General features: G+C 36.4%; 1 protein-coding gene across 2 annotated transcripts; it reads right to left on the reverse strand.

The window, feature by feature from the left end:
* Positions 1-3,615: 3,615 nt before the first annotated feature.
* Positions 3,616-12,869, reverse strand: hmox2b (heme oxygenase 2b). 2 transcript variants are annotated; one of them, XM_039686430.2, is made up of 7 exons: positions 12,797-12,869; positions 12,215-12,299; positions 11,079-11,208; positions 10,255-10,372; positions 7,898-8,389; positions 6,641-6,761; positions 3,616-4,200 (listed from the first exon to the last, which is right to left on the reverse strand). In XM_039686430.2, exons 3-7 carry the CDS (start codon positions 11,177-11,179, stop codon positions 4,073-4,075), a joined length of 960 nt encoding a protein of 319 aa, XP_039542364.1. In that variant the 5' UTR covers positions 11,180-11,208; positions 12,215-12,299; positions 12,797-12,869; the 3' UTR covers positions 3,616-4,072. The 2 variants fall into 2 exon arrangements, with proteins under 2 accessions (XP_039542364.1, XP_039542363.1); XM_039686429.2 differs by having other exon boundaries at positions 12,768-12,855.

A 12,869-nucleotide genomic window follows, 5' to 3' on the forward strand; every position in this document is an offset into this window, starting at 1 on the left:
CAGCAGGTGGCGCTATGACTGTGGGTGAATGTCGGCATGTAGATTTGTTCAGGGCGGGACTCTTGTCAAATGTGTAAAATTTTGTGCAGATCTGGGCATTTGCAGCCAAGTTACTACAACTTCCTGTTTCATGGCGAATCTTCGACGCCACGGACACGCCCATCGACGAAAACGCGCAGATAGCACAACTTTACATCGTCAATGCCTTTAGAAGGCACAGCAGAAATTTTAAGTCGATCCGACAAAATCCCTAGGAGGAGTTCGTTAAAGTACGGAGTCTGTAAATCGTCCAAAAATGGCCGCCAAATTCAAAATGGCGGACCTCCTGTCGAGTTTAGGGTATGGGTTCTTGAGGCTTTTTTGTGCGTCTTGATATGATACACGTCCCCACCAAATTTCGTGCATGTAGGTTGAACGTGGACGAGGGGCTAATTTTTTCCAATTTTCTAGGTGGCGCTAGCGTGCCATTTTGCCCCGCCCATCCGCGAAACCCACAAAATACGAAATTTTTCACCAGTCCTGACATGCATGCCAAATTTGGTGAGTTTTTAAGCATGTTGCGGCCCCGAAAATGGCACTTACTTTGCAGAAAAAAGAAAAAAAATAATCCTAACAGTTTCAATAGGGTCCTCGCACTGTTAGTGCTCGGGCCCTAAAAATAATCCTAACAGTTTCAATAGGGTCCTCGCACTGTTAGTGCTCGGGCCCTAATGAAAGCTGCAAGCAGCGATGGGCGGGCCCTCGCACCTGTAGCGCGTCGGGTGTGAGGTGGCCGCGTTGCATATTTTGCAGCTCAGCTGTTGTGACTGTGAATTTGCTACGCTGCTTCATTAAAGGTCACTTCCTGTTGCCAGCAGGTGGCGCTATGACTGTGGGTGAATGTCGGCATGTAGTTTTGTTCAGGGCGGGACTCTTGTCAAATGTGTACAATTTGGTGCAGATCTGGGCATTTACAGCCAAGTTACTACAACTTCCTGTTTCATGGCGAATCATCGACGCCACGGACACGCCCATCGACGAAAACGCGCAGATAGCACAACTTTACATCGTCAATGCCTTTAGAAGGTACAGCAGAAATTTTAAGTTGATCTGACTAAATCCCTAGGAGGAGTTCGTTAAAGTACGGAGTGTGTAAATCGTCCCAAATCGGTCGCCAAATTCAAAATGGCGGACTTCCTGTCGAGTTTAGGGTATGGGTTCTTGAGGCTTTTTTGTGCGTCTGGTCATGGTAGAAGTACCACAGAAATTTCGTACATGTCGGTCAAACAAGCGGCGGGGGCTGCTTCGTTAAAGGACACTTCCTGTTGCCAGCAGGTGGCGCTATGACTGTGGGTGAATGTCGGCATGTAGATTTGTTCAGGGCGGGACTCTTGTCAAATGTGTAAAATTTCGTGCAGATCTGGGCATTTACAGCCAACTTACTACAACTTCCTGTTTCATGGCGAATCTTCGACGCCACGGACACGCCCATCGACGAAAACGTGCAGATAGCACAACTTTACATCGTCAATGCCTTTAGAAGGCACTGCAGAAATTTTAAGTCGATCCGACTAAATCCCTAAAACCCCTCCTGTCGAGTTTAGGGTATGGGTTCTTGAGGCTTTTTTGTGTGTCTTGATATGATACACGTCCCCACCAAATTTCGTGCATGTAGGTTGAACGTGGACGAGGGGCTAATTTTTTCCAATTTTCTAGGTGGCGCTAGCGTGCCATTTTGCCCCGCCCATCTGCGAAACCCACAAAATACGAAATTTTTCACCAGTCCTGACATGCGTGCCAAATTTGGTGAGTTTTTGAGCATGTTGCGGCCCCGAAAATGGCACTTACTTTGCAGAAAAAAAAAAAATAAAAAAATAAAAATAAAAAATAATCCTAACAGTTTCAATAGGGTCCTCGCACTGTTAGTGCTCGGGCCCTAAAAATAAATAATCCTAACAGTTTCAATAGGGTCCTCGCACTGTTAGTGCTCGGGCCCTAAATAATAACCCTAACAGTTTCAAGAGGGTCCTCGCACTGTTAGTGCTCGGGCCCTAAAAAGAGGACAGAGGAATCGAATAAAAGCTTTTTTATATCCATTGGAATACTTGATCACTCGAGCGCCACTCCACGGTGTCATCAGCAGAGCTAAAAGGATGTTGTTGAAGTTTGGTTATTTAATAAATTCATAATAAATAATAATAAAGATAGGCTACACAGTTGAAATATGTGAGATTTATGGTTTATATAAACTGCAAAGGTAAAGTATAAATTAAAATGATTGTGACCGATGTGAAGGGGGAGGAGAATTGATACGTCCATCACGTTTAGTCAGTATAACAGTCCCGCATAGGATGCACCTGTGTATCCTCGCTCATGCCTCCTCTGGAAGTCTCCTCACTCCTCGATCCTCCACTCCTCACGGTGCAGTTAGAGAATTGAGATGTCCTTCAAGATGGCTGAGCTCGATCGGTTTTGTAGGGAATCACATTTTGTAGGGAAACATCAATACATGGCTTTAGCAAAAATACTATTTAAAAAATTATACATCTTCTGATTGATTGCCTAATACAATCTGAAGATTTAGGTTGTTCTTATAAGGGTTTCCTATTTTCTCTGGTAACTTACAGCATGCAAAGAGCTTAACATTAAATCTGAATTATTCAAATAAATAAAACATGAACTTAAACAGTGAATGCAGCACAGTTGTAAATTTATTACTCATTACAGTGAACATACATCTGAAGGGAACAATTTAAACAACTAAAAAAGCACTTTTTTTTAAAGCAGTCAGTTATTCAAAACACAAAATAAGCCAAAAAATTAAATTATCTGCATAAAACCCAAGCACAACCATTTATGAAAAACACTTTATGATCCGATTAGTAATGCAAAGTAACATGTCCTTTGGTTCAAAAAGTCCTGTGAATGTTCGGCCCCTCAGCATTTGGTATTACATTAAACACTTCAAGAAAAATATTCATCAGTATAATGATCTTTAAGGTTAGCTCTTAAACAAAAAATATAATGTCAAAGGGAACAAAACTATCAATAAATGAATTAAAAGTTGCATGAAGACTCGAGAAATTATTGCATCCATAACAATTATCCATAAATGTTAATAATTTCATACTGCAAGTCGGATCAATGAATCACCTTCAGAGAAAAACACTTGTTAATTCTAGCTTGTACAAAAACAGTATAGTAATTCATTCAGTATTGTTCCCTTGTTTAAATCGCATTCAAATACTTAATATGTCTGATAATCATTCGTCAAAGCCTTGAGTAAAGCCCTGGACCAATCTATCAGCCTATAGAAATTATATATATATATATATATATATATATAATTGTGTATACATATGACATATAATAATATGTACACACAATAATAATGAATGTATAAAAGTTATTTATCTACATCATCACTGAAAACCTCAATTAGTAAAAACTGTTCATTCTGGCCCATTAAACCGACTATGTAGAAAAATCCCTAAATGCCGAGTCTGTAACACGTCCTTTTGTGTAACTAGACAAAAATGACCTTAATGTGCAATTCCACCATCTTTTACATTCTAAACCTCTTCAAAAAAGGCTTTTCTTCATTAACCGTTGTGGCAGTCATTATTTGACCTGACATCTCAGTGGTCTGCCCTGCAGAAATCCTGCTTTTCTTTATAAATGCTGCATATATGCATAGCATATCTCATTTGAAAGCACGCATGACAAATTGGGCCAATAAAACTCACTGTAGAAGACAATTTGCACTAATACCTTCTATAGCGCCCCCTATAGTGATGAATGAGAATTCAACACAATTAACATGACGCATGTAATCAATCTTGCGTTTATGTTCACGTACTTGCGTAGAATATGTTTCAGCCCATTTGACTTGTCGCACCAAATGACTCGATACTGCGATAAAACTATAAAAATAACACTCTGCATATTTCCGCAGCTCTTCTCCAGCCTTAACTTCATCAACGCTGCCACAATAACCTATGCTATCCTGCGTTTAAAAAGTCTGTGCTCATTATCATTTTAAATCACATTTATCCAAGGACGAGGGGGGCAAATGGGATGCACTAAGACTGGGTCACATGAGGTACCAAGCAGCCAATCCGGCTAGAGCAGCGATCCAGGCGGCCAATAGGACTTGACCGGAGGGATTTTTAAGCACAGTCATGGCCACTTGACAAACGTAAGATGATCCGTTACTGGCAGCTGAAACAGAGAGAATGAAGTAATCATGTAAACGCTCTCGTTTGCTTGGGTTTAAGGTCGGGTTTCCCAAAGTTGATAGAGAACTGTAGAAATTAAATAAATAGAGCTGTACAATTAATCGAAACAAAACAGTAATAGCGATATAGATTAGAATAATTATCAAATCAAAGGCTGAAATTTAAAGCAACAATTTTTTACATTTTTTACCTTAAAATAATGTTTCCAAAATCTTATCAGTGGTTCATCAAGTCGTAACAAGGTGAAAGGCACTTCTGCCATAGCCTGACGGGGTCTGTATCGCTTTTACCGGGGTTCGGGTAGTAGCCTAACCCGAGCACAAAAAGAACTACAAAATTCGACTGCTTTACGTCAAACGTCACAATAGTCGTTATTTTGTTTTTCTTCGTTTCTGATGTCGCATCATACATCATCCTTTCATGAAATCATGTAACATACTCTACCTTATCTGTGGACATCGTTCATTCTAAGCCAGTTCTGGATAAACAACGAGCGTGTGCGCGACGGTAGGCATCGACGGCGGTAACGGACAATTTCGTTTCCAACCAGTAGGGCGACCGAAGAGGAAAAGTTCCATGGTGTTGCTTTAAAGTAGTATATACTCAGTGTTCGTTATTAGGTAATGACGTTATTTTTTTCAGTAGCGGGGTAATCTAACTAATGTCTTTTCCCGTCGTTACAACACCGTTAACGTTACTGGACGTTAAATGCGGTGCGTTACCAAGGGCGTCAGTTTAGTAATTTTCAGAAGAGCTGGAACAAACTTGTCAAACTGTGAAATCTCTCTGCTCAACCCGTCAATAAATCCATCCGTAAATGTGTTTGAGTTTTTAAATGGTCTAGTGGTAGATCTTTCGCCAAGCATGTCAGAGGTTACGGGTTCTAATACGCACTCGTGTAGGTTTTTTCTCTCGCATCAAAACGGAATATGTTCATCAGTGGTTACAGTCTATATCAAGCAGGGACACGTTTGTGTGCTTTTTATTTTGTGATTTCACCGGAATGAATAGAGAGTCTCCACAATGGCGATATTTTGAAGTACGCCTCCGAGTGAAGCCACAAGAGAACAGTTTATCCATGACACTGATATCAGCGGACACGAGCGCTCAGCTTGAGTTCAAAAACAACAGGTTTAAGCGCTAGATCTCTAATAGCAAACTAAATGAATGCTCTGCTAGTTAACTGGAGATGTTACATCCGTTACTGCAAACACACTTTATACTATTTAACGGTTCACTTTTGAAGAAATACATGAAATACAGAATGTCTACCATTCCAGTTGTCTGACATGATTTTGATTTATTTATTATTAAGAATAAAACTACAGAATTAAACACTTTTTTGTTGTTTAAAAGTTTACTTTTGTTGTGAACAAAACACTTACAGGTTGTTTACTTGACCAGTTGTCTCAGGTTGAGAGAGTTTGATTTCATTTTGCTAGTTAAATCTCTATATGGTGTAACTTTACTTATCTTACCAAGATAATACTTGAAGTACAGGATAAACCTCTTGTCTGTCGACGTGCAATAAATATCGAAAATTATGTACAAAAACCTGTCTGTTCTACTTATCTCAACTGACTTGTGAAAACTGCTAAAAAAGTTCTTTGACAAAGCAACTTTTTTTTAAACATTAACGCAAATAGTTACTTTCCCTGGTAACGAGTTACTTTTATTATAGACTTTTTGGAACAAGTAGTGAGTAACTATAACTAATTACTTTTTTAAAATAATGTTCCCAACACTGTATATCATCTATTCAGGGTTATCATAGTTAACTAAAATTAAAAACATGGTTGTTACTTGAAATATAATAAAGGTTAACTGAAATAAAATAAAATATAAAAAATCTTAAACTTATTTTATTACAGCTAGTTTCAATTTCTGATTTTCATTTAGTTTAAATCGATGCAATTTATTTATAAAATTATATTTTTAATGTATTAATTATAAAAAATAAAAACTATAAATACATTATAACATACATAAACAAACAACAAAAATACTAAAACTTTAATTAAAATAATGAAAACAATTAAAAATATGAATAACTATAATAGTATCTCAATATTACTAAAATAACACTGAATCTATTGTGCCAAAATAAAAGCGTATACTATAATAATTAAATATATTTTTTTTGTACTTATTTTTTATACAATTACAGTTAAAACTAATAATGATAACAATTTAATTTAAATATTTGTAACAATATTTTAATCTTATTTTAATATTTGATCTGATTGGTTGCATGTCATGTGACCATCAACCATCATCAAAGAACAGTTAATGTGTGAAAGTGCCATTTCAACTTAAAAGCTCAGGTGTACTTAACATAAATATTGAATGGGTTTGGCTGATAAAAAAGTTAGCGAGTCCCTGGTTTAATGTGTAATGAAGATGAATAGTCTGGTGAAGTTTACCCGTTTTGGCAGCATGGTACGGACACTGACTGACGTCTCCTTGTATCTCGCCATGAGCAGGAGCGGCGTCTAAAACATCGTCCTGAAGGGTCTTTCCAACCTCCTCTAGTTCTCCAAAAATCTGCACGCAACACATCACAGGAAACAATGAGTGAACACTGAGGAAATGACAAGCGTTTAATGAAAAGCTCTTTGTCATGTGTATGACAGTGACAGTGTTGCATAAACACATTCCTCAATGTCACAGTCAAACGCTGCCGGTGAGATGAGAAACATTGTTTTCACCCCGTTTTGTCCATTTAATTTCAGAGCTCATCACCATGAGGACAAAGGACTCCATCAGCTCCATCAAATGTACAATGAAACAATAAAAAAATCATTTATTTGTAAGTTTTAAAATTGTGGTAGTCTCATTTAATTAAACCTCATTTAGAAAAAAAAAACATTGGTTTATCTATCTGCCAATAAAATAGGTCATAATAACAACAATAAATTATTTAAAAAAGAAAAGTGTGAAACAAATGAATTTATTACTCTCTCTCTCTCTCTCTCTCTCTCTCTCTCTCTATATATATATATATATATATATAAAATAAATAAATAAACAAATAAAAACAATTTTAGACATAAAATAATTAATAATAACAATTATTACAATTTAGAAAACTTAATTGTGCACGTAAACGTCATCCATTTAACAATAAAATAGGTAATAATAACAGTAATAATAATAAACTATTTCAAAAAGAGTAAAAAAAATAAGAAAAAAAACATTTAAATTAATTGATTATATATATGTGTGTGTGTGTGTCTATGGATAAATTAATTATTTTTAAAAGGTACATAAATGTAACAAAATAAATAAATGCAATTTTAGAAATTAATTAACTTAGTTGAATTAAACTGAATTTTGAAAATGTTATTTAGAAACATCCATTTGCCAATGAAAAAAGTAAAAAAAAATATTTTCAACCAGAAATATTATATTTACTGTATGCATTCATAATTTTAAAATGTACTTAAATGTAAAAATAAAATAAGTGCATATTAAAATAATAATTTAATGAAATATGTTAATTATAAATACAACTATTTTTGAACTATTAAGCTAAATCACTGATTCCTTTGTTTTGGTTGTGTTCGGTCTTAAGTGAACTCCTTCTTTACAAAAAATGATTACAGTTGGTACAACAAATAATAATAACAAGAAAATATGACCCCTTTAAATTGCAAGGAGAGCCCAGCTGCACTGCTCACCTCCATGTTGAACTGAAAGGCGAGGTTGGCTTCCTCCACGACCCTGCTCTTGGTGTGTGTGTCGAGCTCCAGCTCGTTCATCCGGCTGCGGTACAGCTGCTTGAAGGCCTTGGCGCTGTGGATGCCGTCGAACTCGTAGAAGCTCAGGCCTTCTCCTGTGGGCGGCAGCTTCAGTGCGCGCTGGGCCACCTTCCTCAGCACCTGCCCCCCCGAGAGGTCCCCCATGTAGCGCGTGTAGGCGTGGGCCACGAGGAGTGCGGGCTGGTCCCGGCCGACCTGCCGGATGCGGTCCACGTACCGCTGAGTCGCGGGAGAGATGCGGATCCGACTCTGCCAGTCCTCGCCGTAGAAGAACTCCAGATCCCGAGCCAGAGCGTCCCGCCGGTGGAGCTCGTGGGGGAAGTAGAGCGGGGCGAAATGAGGGTGCTCTTTATTCCTCTCGATCTCCTCTTCCATGGCGGAGTACGTGAAGAATAAAGCCACGTGGCCGAGCTGAAAAACACACATCCAGAAATCATGATCAAGGAGAACTCAACGCATTTATCTTGCTGTGTACAGAGGTGTTTTAGTACCAATGAGATGCTATTGTATTTTTTTTATTTTCCCTTTTCATTTTTATTTTGTTGCCTATATTTGTCATGTCTATTCAGTTCTTATTCTTTTTAATTTTATTTTCAAGATGAATAAAAACTAGGGCTGTGCAACACTTAAAGGAGTAGTTCACTTTAAAAAAAAAAAAAAAAAAGTTTGCTGATAATTTCCTCACCCCCATGTCATCCAAGATATCCATATCATTATTTCTTCAGTCAAAAAGAAATTAAGGTTTGATGAAAACATTCCAGGATTTTTCTCCATATAATGCATTTCAATGGGAACCAAACGGTTCAAGGTCCAAAAGACAGTTTCAGTGCAAACTGCAAACTGTTCAAAGGGCTTTAAACGACACCATACGATGAATAAGGGTTTATCAAGCGAAACGATCGCTCATTTAATAAATAAATAACAAAGTTTAAGTTTTATAAGCTCAAATGGTCGCCTTGCTCTGTTCTGTGATGAGCGTTCGTGACTCTCCTGTTCGAACTCGTTCATCAAAATGAACAAATCTTTATTCATGTAATTTGGTTCATTCTATGAACGAAATGAACGAGTTGACTCGGGAAAAGATTTGATCATTTTGCTGAACGAGTTCGAACAGGAGAGTCATGAACGCTCATCACAGAACAGAGCAAGGCGACCATTTGAGCTTATAAAACTTAAACTTTTTTTTTTTTAAATGAGCGATCGTTTCGCTTGATAAGACTCTTAATCATCGTCTGGAATCGTTTAAAGCCCTTTGAACAGTTTGTACGGAAAGTGTCTTTTGAACCTTGAACCGTTTGGTTCCCATTGAAGTCCATTATATGGAGAAAATCCTGGAATGTTTTCATCAAAAACCTTAATTTCTTTTTGACTGAAGAGAGAAAGACATGGATATGTTGGATGACATGGGGGCGAGTAAATTATCAGCAAATGTTTTTTTAAAAGTGAACTACTCCTTTAATCGTGATTAAATGCATCCAAAATAAAAGTGTGTGAGTGTGTACTGTGTATAATTATTTTGTATATATAAATACACACACATGCATGAAACTGGTCTTCTAACCACATTCAAGTGTTGAAAAAAAGGTGTTTGTTAAAAAGCAGAGGGTCTGTTCTTGCTTTTGATATATGGCATGTTCAGATATTCATGCAACAAAATATTCTGAGAGCCATGAAAGTTGTGAGAAAATAATCCAAGAAAGTTTTGTGAAAATAATCAAAAATGCTGGCTGGCAACTTTTTTATTTTAAAAACACTGTCGGGGGAAAGAGTTACAACAATAAGTTTAATTTTGAAAATAAGTAACTCTTTATTGGTAACACTTTACAATAAGGGTGTAATTTGTAAACATTATTTGACTACAGCATGAATTAACAATGAAGATTACTTCTAAAGCATTTATTACACATTTGCGAACACATTATTAATATCAAAATGTGTTCATATTTTATTTAATTACCTCAGTTGACAATAAACTGTGTGTCGTTCAATAAAATGTGTCGTTCATTGTTGGTTAATGTTAATTAATGCATTCAATAAAATTACTAATGGGATCCTTTATTTTTGCAATTTTATTTTTTAGCTTTAGCTAACAATACCTTCATTTTAAGTGTATGGGATTTCTTTTCCTTTTAATCATCTGCCACAAAAATATCATGCATGTCATCCAATCCAAAGTTTAACGTGATAAAACGATCAAATCACAGCAGCTCATGATTCAATCAGAAATATTATGCCCCATTATGACTTATGACATCCCGACGGATTGATCCGTTTACCTTGAAGAGCTCCTTGCGGATGCGTCCCTTCAGGAAGTCTTTGACAAACTCTGTGTTTTCGGCCTTCTCGTGAACTTCTTTGGTGCCTGCTGCCAGCATCTCTGATAGGTCAGTGGGACTGTAGGGTTGAGGAGGTGACATTACGGGTGTGTTCATGAAACTATGACACACTCAAACAGTGTTATTTTAGTATAACCGATACACTTTTATGTGTATTTATATATATATATTCTGTTTTCATTTTTATTTTAGTTAATTTCTGTCATTCTTATTATTTTTTAATACTGTTATTATATTATTAATATTACTTTTATAATGTTTCTTAATATTTAGATTTTCTAAAAAAAATTATATATATTATATTACATTTCTGTCATATCTATTAGTTTTTGTTTATTTAGTATGTCTATAGTTCTGATTTTTTTCAGTTTTACTTATATTTGTATTTCAAGTCAAACTAAAAGAAAATGAAAAAAAATATTTCATTTTCTTTTAGTTTGACTTGAAATACTCTAATAACTAAAACTGAAAACATCATAAGAACTATAGAAAGTCAAATGGAGAGATGTAAAAAAAATAATAATAAAAATGACAAAATTACCATATCTCTCTATTTGACTTTCGTTTATTTTCTTCAGTTTTAATTTGAATAATTTTAGTACTTCAGCTTAAACTTATATCTATTTTATTCAGTTTGTCATCTAACATTATTCAGCTTTATTTCATTAACACAATAATTTTTAATAGTTTTAGTAAACAATAATAGCATAATTCAAGCATGTTGTTACAGGAAGAAAGCGACCACATGAAATGCTGCTATGTACCTGAGGACCGTGACGCTGCCCTCCTCACACACTCCTCCTCGTCCTCCTCCGTTAGCTGTGCTCGTCCCGTTAGCATCCTCTTCAGTCTTCATAGCAGACATTCCTCTGTCTTCTGTTCAATCTGTCCTGACTGCTCAAACACATGAACATGACTGAGCGTTTTCTTCTTAAACACACACACCTTATATTCCTGTTTTAGATCATCTCCTGGTGTCCAAATAATCAATTTGATACACTATTTCTTTCACCAAAAATGTAAATCTACACACCAACACGCTGATTCCAAACAAATATTTAAACTCATTGTTTTATCCATCCATCCATAAAGCACTACAATTACTAATAATACATACAAAATAAAGCCAAATATAAATATTTAAGCAAAAGCACAATTACTTAAAATGAAATTAATATGAACTTTGAACTGAAATTAACATGAAAAGTGAAAATATAATAATTATAATAGCTAATTATACGGTTCAAGGTCCAAATGAGAGTTTCAGTGCAGGTTCAAAGGGCTTTAAACGACACCAGGCGATGAATAAGGGTCTTATCTGACCCTTCGAGTCATGACTCGAAAAAAGATTTGTTCATTTTGATGAACGAGTTCGAACAGGAGAGTCACGAACCCTCATCACAGAACAGAGCAAGGCGACCATTTGTGCTTTTAAAACTTAAACTTTTTTATTTATTTTTTTAAACGACTGATCGTTTCGCTAGATAAGACCCTTATTCGCCGTGTTGTTTAAAGCCATTTGACGCTGCACTGAAACTCTCATTTGGACCTTCAACCGTTTTGTTCCCAATGAAGTCCATTATATAGAGAAAATCCTGGAATGTTTTAATCAAAAACCTTAATTTCATTTCAACTGAAGAGAGAATGACATGGACATCTTGGATGACATGGGGGTGAGTAAATTATCAGCAAAAGTTTTTTTTTTTTAAGTGAACTACTCCTTTAACACTGCTACCCCAAAATATAGGCAATTTACAGTTTAACACAATACAACACAAGTTAGGAAGCTCATTCATCCTTTTCATTATGTAAAAATGTTCTGTGAGCAAAAAATAAAATATGATAATGTAAACACACACATACAGAACGAGAGAGATAAGTGATGAAGAAAACCTCTTGCCTCAAAACCTCCTGAGCACGAGCTTCAACTGTCAGTGTCCCTACAGCAGATGACAATAGTTCAGCATCCAGTCAAGTGATTGTTTCTGAGGACACACACACACACACACACACACACACACACACACACACACACAGTGAGCCTCTATTCATCCAGCACACACTGAGGCTGTTTCAAGAGCATTTGTGTTTGTTTGCAGTCTTGCAGTGCACAGGGTAACGTTAAATGAAAACACAGAACAAAAGAGCAGTCATCATGACTGTGAGCATTCTGGTGTTTGCCAGTCAAAACGCAATCTAATCTCACTGTCCTGTGATCAGCATCCGTTTGAAAACACACAAGCAGCTCCAATAGCATCAAACACTCTAAAGTGCTGACGTATGATAACGTACTGTATCAAAGCGAGACTAGCACTCAGTGTGTCCAGTACTAGACAGTAACGTTACTCACAATCAATTCTTCAGCAAACGCTATTTTAGATCAGATAAAAATAGTATAAAATGGTCTGACCAGGCAGTATGAATGATAATAAATTGATAACTGATTAAGTTACTGAAATGATCAAAAGATGCTCGTACGTACGGATTTTTTTTAATCAGCGGCGTCCGAGCTCTCCGTTATGAACTCAATACAGGAAGCTGTAGGATGAAACCAC

This window comes from Pimephales promelas, chromosome 3, assembly GCF_988280905.1.
Source record: "Pimephales promelas chromosome 3, fPimPro1.hap1.1, whole genome shotgun sequence".
Lineage (NCBI taxonomy): Eukaryota > Metazoa > Chordata > Actinopteri > Cypriniformes > Leuciscidae > Pimephales > Pimephales promelas.